The sequence below is a fragment of the Fundulus heteroclitus genome, unplaced genomic scaffold (assembly GCF_011125445.2).
Source record: "Fundulus heteroclitus isolate FHET01 unplaced genomic scaffold, MU-UCD_Fhet_4.1 scaffold_41, whole genome shotgun sequence".
In the NCBI taxonomy this organism is placed as follows: Eukaryota; Metazoa; Chordata; class Actinopteri; order Cyprinodontiformes; family Fundulidae; genus Fundulus; species Fundulus heteroclitus.
Window position 1 is genome coordinate 2,694,388 of NW_023396824.1, and position 24,596 is coordinate 2,718,983.

Sequence of the window (24,596 nt, forward strand, 5' to 3'; positions counted from 1 at the left end):
TATTCATCTCACAATGGAGAAATTCACTTCTGTATTTGATTTATTCTACAATTCCTGTGTAAACCTGGTATGATTCATGCGTGATCAGCTCTATAAGAGTAATTTAGTTAATAAATCAAACGACGAGAGATTTTCTAAAAGTTTATTTAGGTCTTAGTAACTTCTTGTTAAATTTCATAAAGGTTGATCAGAAGTCAAAGTGGGAATGATGGATAAATGTGATTGAAGAGCAAAGTTATAGAGGCTTTGGTCTACAGGGACAGATTTCACTAAAACAAACAGCTGATGTGTCACAACCCCACCTGATCCAGGACCATCACAGAATAACCCCCAGCACCACTGGGCCACTCTGAGAGGATCTGGATCAGGGTGATGATGGTCCAGTTCCACCAGAGATGTTCCACCAGCTGGAAACAGGAAGCAGGCTGAAGAAGCAGCTGATGCATCTGACAGAACCAGAACCTGCATCTCTTCTCAGTTAGTGGGAACCAGAATACGTCCTGAGGAGGAAAAGGGAAAAGGACATTAAACACTGACTCAAGACAGCATTGGTGGTCTCGAGTGTTATATTACACAAATCAGAGAAGGTATGAAAATTCTCAATCCAGCAACATCAGCTCCCAGAAGAATGGAGACATTCATTGTAGCTTCAGAAGTAAAACTAGAACCTGTTGAACAGTAAAATGACTTTAGGCCTGTTTTTTGCGTGCCTGATAATGGAGTCCTTATGATATATCATCATAAAAGAGACTCACAGCAGGCACTTAGGTCATTTTATTAAACTTCCTGTATCGTCACCCAGATGGTACCAAAAAGCTCCTCATCTAGATTTATTCCAGACTGCAGTGTTGTGAAATCAGCCAACAGGAAAACAATGTAAGACCAGACTCTATTACCCCATTTCCACTACCCTTGTTAAACCGATCCATGCCTAGTTCAGACCAAGTTTGGTTCTGACGACCGTTTACACATCAAGCTAGCACGGTTCCTTGGTTTCATCGCCTCCTAGTGACGATCTGCGGTACTACTGCTCTCGAAGGACTAAAGGAGGGAATCAAGCAAATAAAAATGGCGGTGCCCGTAACATTCAGCAAGTTATGCTTGGTTATTATTGGGATACTTCGTTGTTTGCGGAGAGTCAGGCGAAGACGGCAACTTTTGGTGAATTTACTTGACAGAGTCGGCTTTTGGAAGTGGATGAGACAAACAAACGTCTAATCAGGATTTAGAGACGCAGGAAACAACAACTGAAGCTGAGGTTCATCACACTGCTAAGTAGGGGTGGGTATTGCCAAAGAAGTCACGATCCGATTCTATCACGATTCATCACGATACTTGAATTATTGCGATGTATTGCGATGCATTGTGATATTTTCACTGAACACTGTTAGAAATAATACATCCATTACCAGAGGCTGACTGGCTGTGTATGATCTGGATAGAGTCTTCAATTGATACATAACTGAAAGAAACTGAATTTATACATAGCTGTATTTATTGAAACGACTTTTGGAGGTATTGCCATGAAAACAAATATTACTGTTACTGGAGTGGACACACTGACAAAAAGTGCTTAGAATTTATAAAACTTAAAATAACAAAATAAGGATAATCAGTGCCGTTTACATGGCCTCAGTGGTCCTTTAAACCAATGAAGTTGTATTCCACTTGTTTTTGGCTGATGTTCGCCAACCACTAATGCAATTTTATTTATTCATTTATATATATATATATATATATATATATATATATATATACAGTCCACCAGTTTAGGTTTAGATGGAAAGTCTAGTAGGGAGATGTATGTGTTCTGTGCACAAGGAAAATTAAAGGCCTCCGTTTGATCATTAGTACTAAAATATCAGCTGTGACAAAAGTTTATAATTAACTTATATGCTGATATACCCACTAATTTAGTAAACCCTTTATAGTGACCTTTCAGCTGTAATGAACATGTTCCAGTCAGAGGAAAGCTCAGACTGTCTGGCTGAGTAATAACACAGCAGCAGCCGTAACACTGCAGTCTACCTGGGCAGGTTCACCTGTCAGCATATCTGCTGCTCCTGACCAGTCAGAGCAGAGTAAAAACTGGCTCCTAATCCTGATGGACCGACTACAGAGTAAGTCTGGAGGTGGACTTTCTCCCTAAAAACATCTGAAAACAACGTTTAGTGATTAATTAAGGTCAATGAACACAGGCCAAGGCTTTTTAAAAATGCCCTACCCCTGCAGTTGTGACTTTTCCCAGTAAAAGTAAAGAGAAATCCCTCAGGTGAAAACACTGGGTGGGCTGCTGAGGGCTAATGTAAAAGGGCTGATCTATAAGTTCAGAGCATTGTTGGAGAAAAGCTTTCAGAGTTATGGAGCTTTTTAGACAGACTGCACTACTTGAAGTTTAATTAAAGGCTGCTCTACGGCAGTTTCTCTGCCTCATCCAGGTATTGGGTGCTGGTGCGTCACCTTTCCTGCCCATTCAGCGTATTGGATCCTGTGGATTCCTGTCTGGTACCTGTCAGTGGAAGCCAGGATGGAGTATTCCAGCCCCGTGGTCTCTGCGCTTCTTTGCCCTGTAGACGCAGGGTCAATCCTAGCTACCTGCGCCCTCTCTGCTGGGAGTCCTGGATGATTTCTGCCAGGATCAGTTTGATAAATGCCAGGTCGCTGGCCAATAAAACTTTTGTAATTAGGGATTTCATTTCCTCTCAAGGATTAGATGTTTTATTTATAACAGAATCATGGACAAGTGGTTTGGGTGACTCCACCATTTTTAATGAACTTGTCCTGCAGAACTGCAGATATTTTAATTCTCCAAGGATGTCAGGCTCTGATGGAGGAATAGTGACTGTTTTTAAAAGTTGTTTTACTTATAAGCAGTTGCCTCAACCTTCGTATAGTAGCTTTGAGTTTAGTCTATTTGAACTTGGCAGCTCTCACACTGTGTTGTGTGCCGCAGTCTATCGGCCACCAAAGTATAACAAAAACTTTATGAATGACTTTTCTGATTTCTTGGCTGATATCATGCCAAAATATGACCGATTTCTCATTGTTGGTGATTTTAATATTCATGTCTGTTGTCCGGCTTCACCTATGGCTCAGTCATTTCTTAATGTTATTGATTCTTTTAATTTTGAACAGTCTGTGACTGGTGCTACTCATGAGCATGTTCACACTCTTGATTTGGTTTTATCTTATGGTCTACCAGTTTTTAATTTAGAAATTGGTGACTCATTCTTTTCAGACCATATGCCTGTTTTATTTGAGATAACGCTGTCCTGTGCAAAAGCTAAAACTCGTTGTGTTTTTAACCCTACTACTGCTGGTCAGTTTTCTTTTGCTTTTACTGTACTGTACTATCCCAGAGGCTGTGGGAAATAACACTGAGGAACTCAGCAACTGGTTTTAGTCTACCAGTAAAGCAGCCTTGGATTTGGTGGCACCTCTAAAAGTTAGATTTCCAAAATCCAAGCGTGAACCCTGGTTAAATGAGGCCACTCGGGCTGCCAGGAGAGACTGTCGCAGAGCAGAACGCAAATGAAGAAAAGACAAATTACAGGTGTCCCTCCAAATATTAAAGGAATGTTGGCGCCGTTATCAAAGAATTGTAAAAGGCAGCCAAAGAAAGTACCTGTCAGGTTTGATCATATCAAATAGTCATAATCCTGCTACCTTATTTAAAATTATTAACTCTGTTCTGAATGATTCCAATAGTGGCTTTATGGAGATCTCACCTGCTGTATGTGAAAACTTTTTACACTTTTTTGATGAGAAAGTCGCTTCTATTAGGGCCCAGATCATCCCCTCTGCTTATGATCCTTCAGTTGTGGTGCCTTGTTCTGCTGTTTTCCACAGCTTTGAATGTGTGAACTTGCAATCATTGCAGGAGGTGGTTAGTCACTTAAGGCCAACTGGTTCTCCAGATGATGTTATTCCGCCCCAATTATTTAAAGACGTTTTTTCTACTATAGGTCCTTCTGTCCTTGCTGTTGTAAATAGTAGCTTGTCCTCAGGTGTTGTTTCTAAAACTTTGAAACATGCAGTTCTCCAGCCTCTACTTAAGAAACCAATTTTGGATCCTACTGTTCTGGCAAATTATCGACCTATCTCTAAATTGCCTTTTGTTTCTAAAATTCTTGAGAGGTCTGTAATCAGCTACAGGCTTATCTTAATGAACATAATATATTAGAGGTTTTTCAGTCTGGTTTTAAACCATTTCATAGCACAGAGTCAGCTCTTTAAAAGTTTTTAATGACTTAATTACTTTTTTTTAATTACTTTTAGCAACTGATTCTGGTGACTTTGTTGTTTTGGTGCTGTTGGATTTATCAGCTGCTTTTGATACAGTTGATCATGACATTTTACTTTCCCGTTTGGAACAGTGGGTGGGCATCGGTCACATAGCTCTGGATTGGTTTAAATCTTATTTGGCTGAGCGTACTTTTTGTGTCTGTCTTGATGCCCATAGGTCCCCCTCTGCTTCCCTGTCGTTTGGTGTCCCACAGGGCTCAGTTCTAGGCCCACTTCTTTTCTTATTGTACCTTCTTCCTCTCGGCTCTATTTTTAGAAAATATGGGATTGCTTTTCATTGCTATGCAGATGACACACAGATATATTTACTGCTAAAGAATGTAGACTCCACCTCTCTTTAGTCTCTGTTTTTATGTCTGGAAGATGTGAAGGCCTGGGTGGCCCTAAATTTTTTGAAACTAAATGAAGACAAGACAGAGGTAGTGATCTTTGGCAGATCCACTGCTGATTCCTTGACTAGTCTTGGCTCTTTGGCCCAGTATGTTAAGCCGGTTATTACTAATTTAGGGGTTGAGATGGATGCTGGTCTTAAGATGGAAGCACACATCAGAGCCGTTATAAAATCCAGCTTGGACTAGGATTGGTCACAAAGTTTCACAGAAAACAATTGTTTACAATCCTCTATTTGTTCTCTTTCATTTTTCCTCTTCATAGAAAGTACTCCTGGGTCAATGTGAGCTTCTGTGCTTTCTGTGTCTCTGCTCTGTCTTCTCTAACATAGAAAGTACTCCTGGGTCAATGTGAGTTTCTGTGCTTTCTGTGTCTCTGCTCTGTCTTCTCTAACATAGAAAGTACTCCTGGGTCAATGAGAGCTTCTGTGCTTTCTGTGTCTCTGCTCTGTCTTCTCTACCATAGAAAGTACTCCTGGGTCAATGTGAGCTTCTGAGCTTTCTGTGTCTCTGCTCTGTCTTCTCTAACATAGAAAGTACTCCTGGGTCAATGTGAGCTTCTGTGCTTTCTGTGTATCTGCTCTGTCTTCTCTAACATAGAAAGTACTCCTGGGTCAATGTGAGCTTCTGTGCTTTCTGTGTCTCTGCTCTGTCTTCTCTAACATAGAAAGTACTCCTGGGTCAATGTGAGCTTCTGTGCTTTCTGTGTCTCTGCTCTGTCTTCTCTAAGCCCCAGTGGGTGGAGGCAGATGAGCGTTCACACTGAGCCTGGTTCTGGTTCTGCTGGAGGTTCTCCTCCCTGTTAAAGGGGAGTTTTCCTCTCCACTGTGGCTTCATGCATGCTCAGTATGAGGGATTGCTGCAAAGCCATCAACAATGCAGACGACTGTCCACTGTGGCTCTACGCTCTTTCAGGAGGAGTGAATGCTGCTTGGAGAGACTTGATGCAACCTGCTGGGTTTCCTTAGAGAGGAAACTTTCTCACCAACCTGGAGGATCTGATGGAAGCTGACTTTGGAAACTGCGTTGAGATGATGTGACCAGCATGTCTGCAGTGGTAGGGAAACCCGGAGCGCCCTATGCAGACTCAGAACATAAATATCTCACACAGACCTTTCAAGTCCTTGCTGAGTCCAGGACTCGAACACGGAACCTTCTTGCTGTGAGGCAAGAATGTGAACCATTAGGTCACAGTCCCACCATGCAAATAAAATCAAATAAAAATGATTGGATTTAGGCACAATGTTATGCTGCATAGCAGCAGAGTTGTTGCTTGTGATGGCCGCATGTGCAACCACACAACAAATGATTTGGTAATGATTTCATTTCAATGTCATATTTTACTTTAACACATGTCACTTTTTCACTTTGATTTGACATTGGTTAACTATTTGGGTGCACACATTTAGTTGACTCATTTTGTCATTTCTTGTGTTTTTGGTTTACTTTAAACTAATATACTTTTCATCTGAGTTGCCAGTTCCTGGGAGGCTGTCATGTGGGTGTGGCCAGTAGAGGAAAGGAGTCCCCAGCTGCAAAAGATCCCCATGACAAGGAGGCTTAGTTGGACTCTTCCACTTAGTTTTAGAAGGGGTGTTGGAAATGTTTAGGTTTTTCTATGTGGTTTTGTCTTTTGTAATTAAATTTGGCAAGTTTAATTATTTAAGTCCTCTTCCTCATAGGTTGCTGATTTTAGTACTGTACTGATTAGTTTGGTCTTTTGTTGTAGTTTTGTTTAGGTAAATGTATTTTATGTTCCCCTCTTGTGTCAAAATGGTCTGATCAACCAGTGTATATATGTTTCCCTTGTGTGTCAGTTTAAGAGAAGGAAGGAGAAAAAGTATGTTCGTGTGGTAAATAAATTTTGTTACTATTTTTCTCAAAGATTTCCCTGTGCTTCTCTGCTTTTTCGGCTCGGTCCCTTACATTGCTAGAATAATGTTTTTACTTCAACTGTGAGCAGACGTCCCTGAAGGCGTTGGATGAGGGGACCAACCTGGCACTACTGGAGTCTATCTGTTACCGGCAGAGGAAATGTAGGGAACAGGTTCTGGGCTAGAACCTGCATTAGAACAGCACAGTAGGGCAGCGTGCATGCTGCAGCACCAACAGCAGGAAATATTGGCAGATGCTGACTGGATTAGGCACCTGGCCCGGTTCTGTTGAAACATACTTTCTGTTTGGTGTAGGGCTGCACAATTAACCTCATTTGCAATATAATCACTATTTAAAAAAAGTCATTTCCAAATTGCAAAGGTCTACAATTTTTGTCTATGTAACAATTAGTGAACCAGACGCATCTTTTAGGTGTCAGTAAAATGTTTAAAGTGGGTTTGCCTCCAAATGGAAGGAAAGTGAGCTGCAGCAGTGAAATAATCTAACTTTATTACTTGTTTTAGAGTTTATATAATCATACAAAGCATTAAGTTCTGGTCAATCAGTTTAATACATAGTCCGGTTTGTTGGTTACACTTTATGTTCAACAAGGATTGATGTCCAACTCAATTAAAAGCTGTTCTCTTGAATAATATTCTGATTGATAAAAACATTAAAAGTTCTTGTCTACAAACATCTTTATCTAGAGGCCATTTTGTTGCTTGTGGTTCATGCGGAGAAAATTTAAAATCACATAGCAATTTTGGCTGAAATAAATCGTAGTTAGAACGCGATCATTTCTGCTCCGAGTTGAGACGCAGCGGCTCTTTTAGCACCTGATCTGAACACGAGGAACCAGATTGATTTGATGTTTGTATATGTTTAAAAAGACATGATGAATTAAACTGAAAAAATAATCACATTAAATCCCAATATTAGGATAAAAAATCCCAATTAGATTATTTTCCGAAATCATTCAGCCCTAGTTTGGTGTCAGGTGTCGACTCTCTTCAACTGAAGCTGCTCGACTCCAAGTGAAGTCAAAAGTCTTTTATGGTCTCATCAAGTCCTAAGTCATTAGATTCTGAGTTACATGACTCCACACCTCTGGTAATCAGACTTTTCTAGATAAATGATGGTTTAGAAATGTTGCAGAAACATAAAATAAGTCAGATCTTGTAAAATGACAGGCTTTGTCCTGATGTTCACTTGGTTAAACTGGTTCTAAAGGGTTCTGACCTCTGGCCTTCCTCTTGTAGTAGATGAACCCGGCCAGAGACAGAACCAGACCCAGGATCAGTCCTGAAGCTCCGATGGCCAGCTGGTTCCTCTCTGCCTCAGACATGGACGGATCTGAGGACACACAGGGGAGACAGGTGAGACAGGTGAGACACACAGGGGAGACAGGGACAGGTGAGACAGAGACAGGTGAGTCAGACATGCAGGTATTTACTCCAGTGGGTGATCAGAGGTTCCTTCAGGCTGGCGTGTTCCACCATGCAGGAGATCTTCTCTCCAGACCTGCAGAGACAAGAACCCACAGCTCTGAGTGGAACCTGGATCAGAACCTGGATCAGAACCTGTGTCTGGTACCAGAACCAGGACCTACCTGGGCGTGTACTCCAGGGTGGAGTGGACCTGGTAGTACCAGTCGCCATCTGGCAGCTCCTCGGTGGTGGTGACATCAGAGGTGACCTCCTGTCCATCTCTGAGCCACGTCACTTTGATGGTTTTGGGGTAGAAGCTGTAGACGCCACAGACCAGCATGCCGTTCTGACCGCCACCACCAGAGGGCGCCTCAGAGTGGATTCTGACGGAGGGCTCCACTGGAACACAACCATTTTACTAATTAATGACAGAATCTGGACGGATGGAAGGTATATTTGAAGGGTTTTTAATGTCTATGGCTACATAAGAAGGAGGTTCTACCATTGTACTAAAGAAACTTTATCATAGAAAAATGTTTAATTATGTGGTTAAATGTGCTATAACCCAGGTGCTTATGTTGGTATTTTCTGCTTCACTTAACACATAAAGCTATGCTTCTTCATTACCCAAGGTTTTTAGTACTTCCATGGGACATCAAGGTCAATACCCAAGTAATGGGTTCTGAGTTATTGGCCTTGCTGCTGGTTCTGGGGCTTATTTTGTTGGATTGTTCGTATGCTGTATAGTCCTCCTTCGGTTTAAAGGATAAACCCTCACTGACAGGACACCAGGGCTTGGATCTGACCTGCAGAACTTCCCACTTCATGTACAGAACTCTCGCCCTCTCTGGACCTCTGCCCTCAGAGATCCTCACCATCAACAGTCTAAACCGGTTCCAGACTAAACCCAGACCCGTTGCATCTGTACAGCTTCCCTGAGTTCTTTCCAATAAAATATTATTTTTATTGTTACTATTGTTACTGGTATTATTATTGTTATTTTTATTATTGTTGATATAACTGTTGTTGTTGTTATTTATTGTTATTATCTCATCAGCACCTTTATCCAGTCACTGTCTGGTACAACTTTATATAAAAACTCAACAAAAGAGGTCCCATAACGGAGGTTACTGAATGTTTAATGTCAATTCTAATAATTACATACTTGAACTTCTCAATCAGTTCACTGATAAAAGTCTAATTCATACACAGAAGAGTAGTACAAATCTATTAAATGTCATGATATATTTTTCTGGGATGAACCCGGACACAGCACGCACACACAGAGTCAGTTCTTATGAGTGAGTTTATTTGAATAGTGTGGAAGATGGATGAGACCAGAGTCTTTTAACGGACGGAGGTGAAGGGTGTAGAAGCTGACCGGCAGGAGGCGTGTGGAGAGACTGACCGGGAGGAACTCTGGAGCCGAGGACTTGAGACCAGAACATCGGAGGCGTGCAGTGGAGGGCAGAAACGTCAGCGCCGTGCAGAGGAGAGCTGGACATCATAGCTGTGCACAGGAGAGCTGATCGTCTGAGCCGAGCACAGGAGAGAACAACTGACGGAAAGTCTATGGGCTGACTGTAACAAAACCAGTTTGAACGGAGTCCTCAGGCTGACGATAACAAAACGGAGCTGACAAGAATTCTGGCAGAGAGCTGAGCGGGAGTGAACGCTATGGACCGGCGACGGGAACAGAAAGAGGTGAGTCTTATAAAGCGGTGGAAACAGGTGGAAGCAGTTGTGAGTTAATTGCAGCCTGCCAGGTGAGACCGATCAGGCTGCGCAGGAACAAGAGAGAGGGAGAGAGGCTCAGCATGCAGCCAATAAGCTGCATCCTGACATTAACAGCCATACGTTGCTGCAAACATTGACATCAGCTTAAGTGCAGCCTGTTTTACTTTGGGATATTTGTCTCTGGGTACATTTCTTACCTACTTAAGGAGTTTCAGTCAGGCTTCAGAGTTCATCATAGCACTGAAACAGCTCTGGTGAAGGTCACTAATGATATTCTCATGGCCTCAGATAATGGACTTGTGTCTATACTTGTCCTGTTAGATCTCAGTGCTGCGTTTGATACAGTTGATCACAATATTCTCCTACAAAGACTTGAACATACTGTAGGGATTAAGGGGAAAGCATTAGGCTGGTTTAAATCTTATCTGTCAGACAGATTCCAGTTTGTCCATGTTAATAATAAATCTTCCTCAAACTCTAGGGTCACCTGTGGAGTACCACAGGGTTCAGTCCTTGGACCAATTCTCTTTACTATATATATGCTTCCGATAGGCAAAATTATCAGACAGCATGGGATTAATTTCCACTGTTATGCTGATGATACTCAGCTATATTTATCCATAAATCCTGATGAATCCAACCAGTTACTTCGACTGCAGTCATGTCTTGATGACATCAAAAGCTGGATGACTTTAAATTTCCTGCATCTAAATTCTGACAAGACAGAAGTTGTAATCTTTGGGCCAGAGTCTTCAAAAAATAAACTTCTTAACCAATCACTTAATCTGGATGGCATTAACCTGGCCTCTGGTAATAAAGTAAAAAATCTTGGTGTTGTTTTTGACCAAGACATGTCATTTAAATCCCATATTAAACAGGTTTCCAGAGTTTCCTTTTTTCACCTCCGGAATATCGCCAAAATTAGAAACATTCTGTCCAGGAGTGATGCTGAAAAACTAGTCCATGCATTTGTTACTTCAAGGCTGGACTATTGTAATTCTTTACTATCAGGAAGTCCACAAAATGCAGTTCAAAGCCTTCAGCTGATCCAAAATGCTGCAGCAAGAGTTCTGATGAAAATCAACAAGAGGGATCATATTTCTCCAATTTTAGCTTCCCTTCATTGGCTTCCTGTTAAATCAAGAATAGAATTTAAAATTCTTCTTCTAACGTATAAAGCCCTTAATAATCAAGCTCCATCATATATCAGAGCTCTGATTACTTTAAGTTCAGCGATCATTTTTACAGACAGAAGCATGGTTGTGCCATGGGATCTCCAGTGTCACCTATTGTAGCCAATCTTTACATGGAAGAAATGGAAAAGAGAGCTTTGGGAACCTTCAGAGGAACACCACCAAGCCTCTGGTTTAGATATGTGGACGACACCTTTGTGAAAATCCAGTTAAAAGAAGTGGAAGCTTCCACAAGACACATCAACTCAGTGGACAACAACATCAAGTTTACCCGGGCTCCGTTTTTCGTACGTTGCTAACTCAGTTAGCAGGATTTCATTGTTGGCGATTTGGCATGATCTTGGATCGTTTGGTTCTTAGAAACTCATCCTGGACTTGTTGTCATAGCAACATGTGCGCCAGCTTAAACCTGCTCGAGAGCAGGCTTATTTCATGTAAACAAGATTAGATCACGGCTTTATAAGCGGAGGAGATGGGGAAGTCTGTCGTAGCCATGTCCATTTTTACGACAGCAACCTGTTGTGGAAGGTGCAAGAATAATTTTAGAGTTTTATGAATTAATCGCGTATTGCGCAATAGACAGGATCCTTTAGCGCAGCGCGACAGTGTAATTGTAGAGAGATTTTTCTTGGTGGCTGTTATAAACAGACAAACATCATTTAACAGTGGCTTTAAAAGAGGAAAAGTGCCTTTTTAAAATGCAGTATAATAATTAAAGGCTACCATTTTGTAGAATATTCTTGTATTTCACTTTTACTTGTCCCCATGTTCTAGTGGGTCCCGTGGAGGCTCTGATATAAAAGAACAAAGTAAATATGAGATTATTAAAATGCAAAAATTCATACTGTAGAAAGTGATAGAAACATCTACCATGGACAGTATTTACGCATTAATTTGTCTGCTACTTTTTGCCAGGACCTCTCTCCTGGCTTTAGCAGACTTTAATGTGTTCCCTGTGTTTTTTTTATACTTTATTTTTGTCATTTTAGTAGTTTTAGAAATACCCCACCAGCACGTCTTCCATTGAGGAAGCAGAGCCTGATGACTCTGGGTCGGGTTCTCCCATCTCTGGTGCTGAGGTTGCCGAGGTTGTTAAAAAGCTCCTCGGTGGCAAGGCCCCGGGGGTGGATGAGATTCGCCCTGAGTACCTTAAGGCTCTGGATGTTGTGGGGCTGTGTTGGTTAACGCGGCTCTGCAGCATTGCGTGGACATCGGGGGCAGTTCCCCTGGATTGGCAGACTGGGGTGGTGGTCCCCCTATTTAAAAAGGGGGACCGGAGGGTGTGTTCCAACTACAGAGGAATCACACTCTTAAGCCTCCCTGGTAAGGTCTATTCAGGGGTTCTGGAAAGGAGGGTCCGTCGGATAGTCGAATCTGGGATTCAGGAAGAGCAGTGTGGTTTTGGTCCTGGCCGTGGAACACTGGATCAGCTCTACACCCTCAGCAGGATCCTGGAGGGGGCATGGGAGTTTGCCCAACCAGTCTACATGTGCTTTGTGGATCTGGAGAAGGCATTCGACCGTGTCCCCCGAGGGATCCTGGATACTCCGGGAGTATGGAGTACCGGACCCTTTAATAAGGGCTGTCAGGTCTCTGTACGACCGGTGTCAGAGTCTGGTCCGCATTGCCGGCAGTAAGTCGGACTCGTTTCCGGTGAGAGTTGGACTCCGCCAAGGTTGCCCTTTGTCACCGATTCTGTTCATAACTTTTATGGACAGAATTTCTAGGCGCAGCCAAGGTGTTGAGGGGATCCGCTTTGGTGGCCTTAGGATTGTGTCTCTGCTATTCGCGGATGACGTGGTCCTATTGGCTTCATCAGGGCGTGATCTACAGCTCTCACTGGAGCGGTTCGCAGCCGAGTGCGAAGCGTCAGGATGAAAATCAGTGCCTCCAAATCCAAGACCATGGTCTTGAACCGGAAAAGGGTAGAGTGCCTTCTCCGGGTTGGGGAGGATGTGCTGCCCCTAGTGGAGGAGTTCAAGTATCTTGGGGTCTTGTTCACGAATGAGGGGAGGATGGAGCGGGAGATGGACAGGCGGATTGGTGCAGCGTCTGCTGTGAAGCGGGCGCTGTACCGATCCGTTGTGGTGAAGAGAGAGCTGAGCCAAAAGGCCAAGCTCTCGATTTACCGGTCGATCTACGTTCCTACCCTCATCTATGGTCACGAGCTTTGGGTCGTGACCGAAAGAACGAGATCCCGGATCCAAGCGGCTGAAATGAGTTTTCTCCGTAGTGTGTCTGAGCTCTCCCTTAGAGATAGGGTGAGGAGCTCAGTCATCCGGGGAGGACTCAGAGTAGAGCCGCTGCTCCTCCACGTCCAGAGGAGCCAGTTGAGGTGGCTCGGGCATCTGGTCAGGATGCCTCCTGGACGCCTCCCTGGAGAGGTGTTCCGGGCACGTCCCACCGGGAGGAGACCCAGGGGAAGACCCAGGACACGCTGGAGGGACTATGTCTCCCTGCTGGGAACGCCTTGGGATTCCTCCTGAGGAGCTGGACCAAGTGGCTGGGGAGAGGGACGTCTGGGCCTCCCTACTGAAGCTGCTACCCCCGCCACCCGACCCCGGATAAGAGGGAGAGGATGGATGGATGGAAATACACATACATACATACATTGAACAATTGGACCCCCCTCGAACAAAAATTACAGAGCAACTAGTTTGACAGGAGCAGTTGCATAATAATCCAAAAAATGGAAAAAAGTAATTACATTACTTATACATTCGGTGTCAAGTTCCGATGAATGTTCCATTTTTTCCAGTATTTATTGTATTTATAAGTCTTAATGAAAAAGTCATGCATTGTGTGAATTTCCTCAATTATGTCCTTCCAGTCTGAACATGATGGTGGTTCTGCATCAAGCCAGCTGTGAGTTCTAGCTTTCTGTGAACCTGCTATTAATATTAATAGGAGATATCTATCCGACTTCCTCAGCTCTTGGGCTAAACTACCCAGGAAAACCGTAGTAAAATCACAACATAAATTTAAGTCCATTTATTATGGATTTCATTTATCACTCTTGACCAGTAAGATCTTAGTACATTCCCAGAAGACATGAAAATGTTCTGCAGACACATTCCCACAGTTCCTCCAACATTTTGCCTTCTCAGTGTCGTTATTTTTACTTTTAATGTTAGGTGTAACAAAAAACGCACCATGCAAAATTCCCTCCATGGGTCAGAACTTGACATGTGGATCACAGAATTACAAATATTTAACCAAACATCATCAGTTATTGTTATTTTAGATTCTTTTTCCCATTTAACCTTAAAATATGTTGTATTACATTTTCTCTCTGTTTGTAGACATGAGTATAGTTTGGATATTGTTTTTTTTGGGAGGTCTTCTGTTGCTGGAATCTAATAAGATTTTAAGTATAACTGTCTCATCCTCCTCCAAAAATTTTATATTTTTATTGTAATGGTATCTTAGCTAAAGTTATCTAAAGAAATCACATTTTTCCAGGTTATAGTTATCTTGCAGTTGTTTAAAACTCTTTAATTCACTGTTGCTTGTAATATTCCATTAACTTTTTGTGACCACTGTGTAAATCCCCTGTCGTTTTAATTAATGACCCAAATTCAGCATAACCTTCCATTAAAAGCTCTTGTTCTCATTGGGAGAAAAACTGTGGCCGTTCTTTGGCCATTGTCACGGCTGTTGCCGTCACATTTGTGTTTCCCCCTTTTTCTTTCTCATTTCTACTAAGTAGGCTGCTTGTCCCTGTGAAAAGACCCGCCCACTTCCTGGTTTCTGGGGTGCTGACCTCAGTCCCATCCATTGGTTCCCTCGGTTCCACCTCAACCAATGGCTCGTCACCACCTACAATCACCTCCTGCTCATAAGGAGAGCCAACCCGTTGATTGAGGCAGCTTGTCACAGCCAGTTGACTTGTGTGCCTCGTGTGAATAAGAAATTGTTAGTTAGCTTATGCATTTGTGCTTAGTGGAGTGGCTCGTTTAAGTTTATGGTTATCCATTTTGGTTTGTGTTTAGTAGCCTGTGCCAGTGTCTTTTGTTGTGTTTGGTTGATGTGCCTTTTTTAACTTGAGGCTAGGAAGAGGGTGGAATTAGGGCCAGAGTTCTCACTGACTGCCACACTGAGTTTTCCTATGTTAGTCTCATTAGGTGTAGTGGGTGCTGTGCTCTCTGTGTTTTTTAGTAAGAATCGCCTCTGTTTAAATGTAGAGTTAGGCACAATCCTCCTTTTGAGGATCTCTTTTATTTAACTTGGTTTGTTATTTTCACAGCACCCTCATCCACCCTTCTTTTTGTTTGTGTATTGCCTGAAACTCTTGTTACCAAATAAATTATCATTTTATAAGAACTTACCAGTTTTTGCCTATATGTTTATGACCCCACTCCCCTAGACCAACAGGGGGTCGTAACACCATGCTGAACAGCCAATAGCAGCGCTGCTGATCATTGTTTCTACTATCGATACATTTCCCCTTTTTAACAAACGCAAAAATGCGCAGTTATCTCAGATAACTCAATCCAGCCATACTAATCATAAACAACAGGTGTGTTAGAAGAACCCAATTAGCCGGATCATGATTAGCCGGATGAAATCATCTTGGATGTCTCATTTGATCTCGGATGTTTTAAGCAACGTACAAAGAACGGACCCCTGACAGGATGCCAATGACAACAAGCTACCTTTTCTCCACTGTTTGGTGAACATGGAAGGAGATGAAACCTCAACATTGAAGTATATAGGAAACCCACACACACAGACCAATATCTTCTTTTTGACTCACACCACCCACTGGAGCACAAACTTTCCGTCATCAGAACCTTACAACACCGGGCCGAGCATGTCCTACTAAAACAGAAGGGAAGCACAAGGAACAGAAACACATCAGAGACGCCCTCCAAACCTGTGGCTACCCTAACTGGGCTTTTGTCAAATCAGCAAGAAAATCCAAAAGACCCGCTGCAGAACATAATGGTGAGAAGAATAAACGCAAAAACATCGTCATCCCAGATGTTGCTGGAGTCTCTGAAAAACTCAAGAGGATTTTCTCCAAACATAAAATCCCAGTACATTTCAAACCAAACAGGACCCTCAGACAGAGGCTGGTGCATCCCAAGGACAAAACCCCCAAACCTAAGATGAGCGGAGTGGTGTCTGCAGTTCAGTCAGTGAGGAATGTTCTGATCTTTATATTGGAGAACCCAAACAACCTCTCCACAGACGCATGGCTCAACACAGGAGAGCTACCTCCTCAGGTCAAGACTCTGCTGTCCACCTACACCTGAAGGACAAAGGACACTCTGTGAGGACCAAAATGTCCACATTTTGGACAAAGAAGACAGATGGTTTGAAAGGGGTGTGAAGGAAGCCATCTACGTCAAGAGAGAAAGACCAACCTTAAACAGAGGAGGAGGCCTTAGGTTCCAACTCTCAATAACTTACAACACAGCTATAGGATTAATTCCAGCCAATCATCACCTTAACTCTCACCCTCATTCAGGTGATTAAACATTGTTCCTTTAAGCCAAGCCAATAACGACCCTAACGACTCCTCGTTATAGAGGAGTGGACCAGTTTCTGCTGAATCTGCTGGCTTAACGGCTTCAACGACCGCCCATTACTAAGGGGTGGACCTGTTTCTGTTCAATCTGCATGTTATCTAAGCCATTACAGGCCTTTGTTTGGTAATGGTATAAAGCTTGGTACTCATCATTACTCCAGACTTTTTGAATTGAGAAAGCTTCCTGGAGAGGAAGAGAAACGTCTTCAACTACGGAAAACAAGTCCAGTTGCTTTGTTTTTTTACTTGTTTTGGATTGACCATGACCTGATGACTGAGAATCTTCACCAGCACATTAATGAGAGAAACCAAAGGGAAGAAATAATAATGATCAGATTAAGAGTAGGTCATACCTATTTTAATGACAATTTATATTTAATAGGGAGTTAAAATAATGATAAATGTGAAGAAAGTGGAGAGAAAGAAAATGTAGAACACGTATTGATGAACTGTAACACATATGAACCTGAAAGGGGGAAATTAAGAATAATAGTTTAAAGGACAGGCCAAGAATGGAGTCTTAAAGGATTATTGGGAAATGAAGGAAATATAAAGGATATTTATCGATTAAGGAAAGCTGTATTTATTTATGTTCAGAATACAAAATTAAAAAATAGAATCTAATAGATGTGAAGTAACGCTACTACACACTCATGTACAGTAGGTGGCGGTATGCACCTTAAAGGTGCTTGTAATTCACCATAATAGAGAAGAAGTAGTTGACAGCTCCAGATTGTCTGAAAACCACAGTTAGCTAGCATCCAGCCTTTTCTCTCTGCCTGTTGACCTGATCTGTTCCTGTTTTTGCCTCCTGCGTTGCTCTGCTTGGCCTCCTCCTGATGGCAGCTTCTGTTTTTGATCCCGACCCTGTTTCTGTGCCCTGGTCCCTGTTTGCTGCATTTTTGCCCCTGGATCACCGTCCCCAGCCATTCCCCTGTTTTAACCTAAGCTGGTGAAGATTCTCAGTCATCCAGGTCATTCCCTGTTTAACCCACTGGCAGAGTCCCCTCAGAGGACAGATCTGTATTAAGTCTGCCAAACCAGTGAGACGTCACCCTAAGTGAATCTAAGTTTCAGGATCATAAACACTTCCTGGATTCAGAGAAAGGTAAATACTTTTAAGTGTGAGCTCCTAAAACCCTCATTCTCAGCCACTAACCTGTTGTCTCCTCTCCAGAGGTTCTGTTTTCTCTGGTTACCCTGATCCAGAGTTATCTGCAGAGTCTGCAGAATAAATCTTTTAAAAGTTTCCTGTGGTGTCTGATTATATCTTGGGTCCTCAGTCTGAACCTTAATGGTTATATTTAGTAATACCTGCATATTTGTTTTATCTTTCTCAACAAGATGCATCCATAAAGACATAAATGTAATCCCTACCATATATTTTCCTCTGGATTTCAATTTATTTACTCACACTTTAATTTCAATGTGAATTTTTTTAATGTAAATCACAATAATTTCAATATAAAAATATGTTTGACTGTTTTTATTTAATCTAAGTTTACAAAATGACTTCAAATAAAACAGTTTTATTTCAGATCTTAAAGGTTTTATAGATTTCTCCCTTGCAAGTTATTATATTTTAACAATATTAACTGGTGATTAGGACTTGTTTCACATGTGAAGCTTTTTAATTTTATGACTCAAAAAAACAAAAAACAATCCAAGCCAAATGTTATTTATAATCATTAGAAATGAACAGTTAAATTATGACATTTTTCATTTAAATCTGATTAAGGTTGGGGGGGGGGGGTGGCTTGTGATCACATGACTACAGCATCATCTGTTGCCAGGCAGATTACTGTTAAACCAGAGGCCAGTAGATAATAATATGAAGAAAGCAGAATATGTTGACCTTAAGGTGGATATAAAGCTGAAGTTGGAGGTTTATTACATTGATACAAAATTAATTAAAGGTCTGAAGCAGAAAATGTTCATCTTGTTATTTTAAATCAGCTGATGTGCAGTCAGAGCTGGTCTGAAAACATCAGGAGGAGATTCAACACAAACACTCACCTGATTTAGTCAGAGGATTCTGGTACCAGATACCAACGTTGTTCAGGCAGTAGGTCTCCCTCTGAGCTTTCATCTGTTGAAGATATGAAGTCTGACTGTTCCAGTAGTCTGCAGTCTTCACTCCCCACTCAGTGTATCCAACAAACTTCCCCAAACTGCTGCTGAACCTGGCGTACTCCAACTTGTTGTAAAATTCTGATCTGATGTACTCGATGTCGTTCAGCTCAGAGGAGTTAAACACACAACGATCCACAATATATTCTCTAAACCCATCTGAGGAACAGAACAGAACCAGAACATCAGTACAGCTCAGACCTTAAAGATTCTTTTCCTGATTAATGATTATAGTTTTACTAATTTAATCATTAATTAATCAATGATTATTTTACTGATTTAAATGTTTTAATGACACTTTAATTAATGGTATCTGCAGCAGAGCTTAATGAACTATGAACTTCAAGCTGTCACCAATCAGTGGCAGGAGGTTCCTGACTATAAATGAATCATTTATTATCGGTTCCTACCTGCAGAGTAGAGGGTGAGGAAGAGGAGGCAGCAGCAGAGCAGCGATGAAGCCATGTCTCTCTGTCAGCGTCCTGCAGAGGAACTGAGTGGTTCTGACTGGGAGCTGCTGGAAGAACCAGAGAACCAGAGAACTAGTAGAACAGTAGAACTATAGAACCGCCCCCTGCTGCTGCTGCTGCTGCATCAGCAGTTACCAGGTAGAAGAATCTGACTGAGAGCAGCTCTCCTACACTTTACTGCAGAACAGAGAAACACGTTAACCTTCATCTATCTGAGTGGTGATAGAGGAACAATATTAAACTGTCATAAATGTTATTAGTTATTACATCAGGGGTCTGTGTGATTTAGACGTTTTATGATGATTTAAAGCAGTTAAATGGGTCTTAGAGAAGAGAGGTTCATTTGGAGAACCATTTTAAGGTTTCTGTCTCTGCTGGAGAACAAATATGTGGACATAAACTCCTGGAACAGAGGAGATGATCAGATAACGATGTTATGGATGAGGACCTCCTGATGGGCGTCCACTGGTCCTGCCTGTCCTAAAAGAGACTAATTACCATAGAGCAGGATGAAGGTCTGCAGATGCAGTAAATGATTAAATAAAGGTGACCCATGTGCTGAGCAACTGGTCATTTATCCAGTTTGTGAGGATAAGATAATCAGGCAGACAATATTGTAAGGTTTTGCAAATAATGAATTTTAAAGAGTAAAAACAAAAATGAAAGATTAATACAAATTAATAGAAAAATCACAAACAGATTCAGGATGGACTTCTGTAAATCAAATATTTCAGCATAAAGCTCCTGAAAATAATATCTCCAGTAGGAGAACCATGCTAGATCAGGGTGGAGTTCTTCCTGTGATGTTTCCTGTCTGGACCTCCTGGATGTCCAGAAGGTCTGAAAGTAGGGTTAGGGTTAGAACCATTAGCTGGTGCAGAAACATCTAGTCTGCCTTTAACACTAACTGTGGTCCTGCTGCAGTTCTGGTTTAAGAAGCTCAACCCACATCTGGTGCTGGTGGGTTAGGGGACATCAGCGTGTGACTGGAATCAAACCCTCTACTGTGTTCATGTGTGCCCATGTGTGCCCAACTACTGTGCCCAGTCTCTGGGCTTTCCAGGTGTAATCAGAACTTCCTGACCCGTTACCTGGATGCCTTTTAATCTCTGATGGTCCTGTCTGGATGATGACATCATCTGATGATTCTGGAGATTAATTATGCTTTAACTGGACCATGAATTAAGACGTTTAGAACCAAGGCTTTATAATTCCATTAAACTGTCCTGAAAATAAAGATGTGCTGCATTTAGGTTTTATTGTTTAAAAGCATGAATCATGTTTCATTATTCCTAAGCTTGTTCTGTCCCATAAATCCTGATAAAACACTAAAGTTTATTGCTGCAAACAGCAGAAAATATGGAAAAACTACAGTGGTGTTGCTATATTTATTATGTTGTCATTATTATGGGCTTTGGGTCAGAACACAGAACCAGATGAAGAGACGGACCAGTCAGTTTCTGATAAACATGATTTTATTGATCAGAAAACAGAGAAAGAATGAAAAAAATTACATAAAGTAGACCGAGCTCAGAACCTGAGAGTGAGGTTCTGGTTCCTTCTAGAGTTAAACAGTTAACCTGGCTGGAGATAACAGGTGATTTCCTAAAGTTACATATATTAATGTTTCAGTGTGAAAACCAGACAGACCTGCTTAGTTTAGGAGAACAGAGGAAACACTCGTTTATTAGAGACACCTGTGGATAAAGTTTTATTGAAGAGGCTCTAAAACATCATTAACACCTGAGCTGATTCATCATGACATCATCAGCCAATCAGCCAATCAGCTGCAGCCAGTAACCCTCAGCCAATCAGCAGCAGCCAATGAGCATCAGCCAATCAGCTGCACTCGTTTCCTTTGATCAGGAAGAAGGTACCAACAGCCACGCCCAGGAGTCCGATGGTCAGACCCAGTCCACAGAAGACTGCAGGTCCAACACTGGGCTGGGACATGTGGACCTCCACATCTGGAGACAGAAGACAGAGACATGAGGTCCTACATCTGAGTCCAGAAGGAGACTCTCTGCTCAGTTTGGGATCTGCTAGATAAAGGTTCCTCACCCCAGATCCTGGTGAGTGGTTCTGTCAGAGCTAGATGGTCCACAGAGCAGCTGTAGATGTCTCCCAGCTGAGGGATGAAGTCCAGTCTGGAGATCTGGGTGAAGGTGCTGTCCTTGTTGGGGAAGGGAACGTTGATGCTGGTTCCTTCAGTCACCTTCTGGCCGTTCTTGGTCCAGGAGACGTTGACAGGAGCAGGATAGAACCCAGAGACATGACAGACCAGGATGTTCTTCTCTCCCAGCTCCACCTCGTCTCTGGTGTAGATCATGGGGGTGGATGGAGGATCTGAGGAGAAACCAGGTAGAGCTGTCAGCATGATGGTAGGAACATGGTGAGATGCTGCTGGGTTCAGCAGACGGTTCTGCTGGAGTTCTTCAATCGTCAGAACCTGTCCTGAGGTTAGTCTGAAGGAACAACAAGCAGAACCAGAACATCAGGACCACCTGAAGTTCTCTGTAGGAACAAGACCTCCAACACTGCAGAAACATCAAATCCAAAACTCAGGAACAGCTTCTTTCCAGGAGCTGTGAAGGCTGTCGCCCCCTGCTGGGAGACGGTGGTCCTACATTTATTATCGCTGCAGGTCCTCAGCAGAGAGATGGACACCTGCTGAGGACCACCCATCTACTGTTAAATGTCTTAAAGTCCATCAGATGTTACGATCACTTTACTGTTGGTCCCTATTTGCACATTTAATTTCTATAATTATAGCCACATATCACTGCACATAAGCTGCTTATTATGTGATTATTTATCTGTGACTCATGAAGGATGGACTATTTCATATAACTATCAGTCATAAAGGAACTGATATCAAAGCCCTCAGAATCTGACACAAACCTTTTTATTAACTTTTTTATATTTTCACAATCTTATGTGAAAAACCCTGCACACATAGTTTATTACCTGTTGTCATGTTTACTCTAAGCTGGAGTCTCCTGAAAAGATTATCACCACAGTGACACACAGTGACCATAGAGAATCTATGAATCTTGACTAAATATCGACTCAGGAACCATTAATGTGTTCTGACTATAACTTCTAATCTTTGTTACGTCCATCAATGATCAGAACTGAAGAACCTGTTTGGATCAGAGGGAACACCTTCCAGAACCAGGAGGTCCAGCTGTCTTCTCCTGCAGCACTAATGGTCCTGTTCTGACTGAGAATCTAGAGTCACTGACCGCTACGCTCTGATCCACTGGAGACCAGAACCAGAACCAGGTGACCCTGTCAGGACCCAGGTGATGGAGAACCTAGAACAGGTTCTCAATGATCACAATGTGAACACAGGAACATGAAGCTTTATGAGACCTTTTAATGATCCAGCAGTAAGGCTGCCAACCTGTCCTTAAAATAACTTTTAATCAACTTCTTTGTTTCGCAGCTGTTGATCCACAACAACTGAGGAAAAACATCTGTATTCATAATTATTATCAACACCACATTTATTCCATCATTCAGGATTTAATACTCTGGTTTAATTAAACTCTATTCTCTGTAAAATTCATAAAACATTCTGGTTTGTACTGGAATGCAATAACTGATAAACGACTGACACAAACAAAAGAAATTAACTCAAACCATGTAGTTTAAAAAATCTGATTTTGATTGATTATGAAAACTGAAATTAATATAAAACTAGATTAAATACCAGCTGAAAGTCAGCAGCATTAATATAAACAGAAACTGTTTCAAAGCCAGGTTCTGCTGATTCAGGTTTCCTCCAGTGGTTTGGATCAGAACCGCTGCTGCTAGAACATCTGGACCTGGTACCGGTGTCAGTGGATGGAGACCAGTACCGGTACTGAAGTGACAGTATGGACCTCACCATGTTCATTAATAACTGATACATGTCCATTATTTTAAAATATTTACATGAAAACAGCCTGACTGGCAGAATATTTTAATATTTATTCTCCTTTACAGATTATATCAATAGAAAGCTGTAAATAATGGTTCTAAATGAACTTAAACTAACCTGATGGTTGATGTTGAGTAAAGCTGCTAATAAACATTTAAATGATTAAAGCTCATTTTAGGTGAAAGCTGCAGGAGTAAATAAAAGTTATTGTAACCAAACGTAGTTCCTGATTCAGAGAAAAGAACTTTGTTCTGGTTCTACAGATTTAAACAACAGAAAGTTTCTATTTACCTTTTTCCAGAGGAATTTCCTTCATGGCTTTACGACTGTTACCCAGGTTTATTCTGCAGACCTGTTGATTAGCCACAGCTGTGTCATAAGTTCCTTCCACGTAGGTGATAGGATCAATGAAAGGAGGCTGAGGATAAACTCCTTTCTCCTGCTTGAAGTCAGCGACCCACAACTCTTCTCCATCCAGAGTATACATGTCCTCTCCATCAGAGTCTGAACAGCCAAGGATATGAAGGTCCTCATGGAGAACTGTGAACACAGAGACAGCTGAGAACCTGCTGAGGAACATCTGAGAACCTACTGAGGTCCAGTAGAACAGACAGAACCGGGTCAAACTCACCTTGAGCAGAGACCCGGAGGACCCCGCAGAGGAAGAGCAGCAGCCTCATCTTCATCATCAGAGACTCGGAGCCTCACTGAGGGAAAGTCCTGCAGCTGCTGGACCCAACGCAGCCAGCAGCCAATCAGAGAGCAGGGAGAACCGTGACGTCACTGGTTACCAGGTAGACTCAGCAGCAGCTGAACCCAGACTGCTTCATGAATCTGAGATTTACTGATGTTTTATTAATTAAATGGAACATCTAGACTATATTTACTCTGAAAGCAGAATAAATTAATACATTTGTTGTTTTAAAAGGAGGAAATGTTTATTTTCCAGCAGCTGGAACTCTTCCTGTGGAGCAGAACCAGAATTATGATAATTTAAAAGATTTTAATATAAACCTTTATCACAGATTGTGTTTTCTAAAAACAGCAAAATTAATCAAGCTGATGTTTTAAAAGGAGGAAAATGTTAACCCTTTATTTTTCCTCTAGCTATATAATCTCAGAAGTGTGAATCAGACCATCTTCACCTTGCTACACCTTTATCAAAATGTTCTCCAGGGTCTGGAGCAGGAAGTGGGTCCAGTTCAGGGGTTTGAGCCTGGATGATCTCAGGAGGAGCAGATGATGGAGGTCAGACTGTGACTTTGTGTCTGCTGATCATCCTCCTCAGAGAGCAGAGGTCCACCTCAGATCCTCTGGACCTGACTAGAACTGCTTCTGGTGTTGTTGCTGAACTTGGTGGCTTTTATTTCTGACTCTGAGATGAATCAGGTGGTGATGATGTCACACTGAAGGGACCACACGCTACCTGGCATCAGGACGTTTTACTGGGTCATAGGAACGTTATATAATAAAATAATAGCCCAGCAGCTCACTCTGGTTGCATGCAAAGTGTTTCTGACAAATCCTGCTGGCGTATTATTTAATTCTGTCTTTTCTTCTTTGTTTCTGCTCAGTCAGTAAATCAAGCCTTTCTGTGTTACCATAACAACAC

General features: G+C 42.0%; 2 protein-coding genes across 2 annotated transcripts; both read right to left on the bottom strand.

Moving 5' to 3' along the window:
* Positions 1-128: 128 nt before the first annotated feature.
* On the bottom strand, positions 129-19,121 carry LOC110367958 (rano class II histocompatibility antigen, A beta chain). The gene is made up of 6 exons (XM_036131133.1): positions 19,000-19,121; positions 18,476-18,748; positions 8,179-8,395; positions 8,023-8,090; positions 7,809-7,922; positions 129-500 (listed from the first exon to the last, which is right to left on the bottom strand). The coding sequence occupies exons 1-6, from the start codon at positions 19,052-19,054 to the stop codon at positions 475-477; spliced, it is 753 nt and encodes a 250-aa protein (XP_035987026.1). The 5' UTR covers positions 19,055-19,121; the 3' UTR covers positions 129-474.
* A 1,633-nt stretch (positions 19,122-20,754) lies between these two features.
* On the bottom strand, positions 20,755-23,726 carry LOC105923591 (HLA class II histocompatibility antigen, DR alpha chain). The gene is made up of 4 exons (XM_012859573.3): positions 23,616-23,726; positions 23,276-23,524; positions 21,121-21,405; positions 20,755-21,026 (listed from the first exon to the last, which is right to left on the bottom strand). Exons 1-4 carry the CDS (start codon positions 23,671-23,673, stop codon positions 20,899-20,901), a joined length of 720 nt encoding a protein of 239 aa, XP_012715027.2. The 5' UTR covers positions 23,674-23,726; the 3' UTR covers positions 20,755-20,898.
* Between the last annotated feature and the right edge of the window lie 870 nt (positions 23,727-24,596).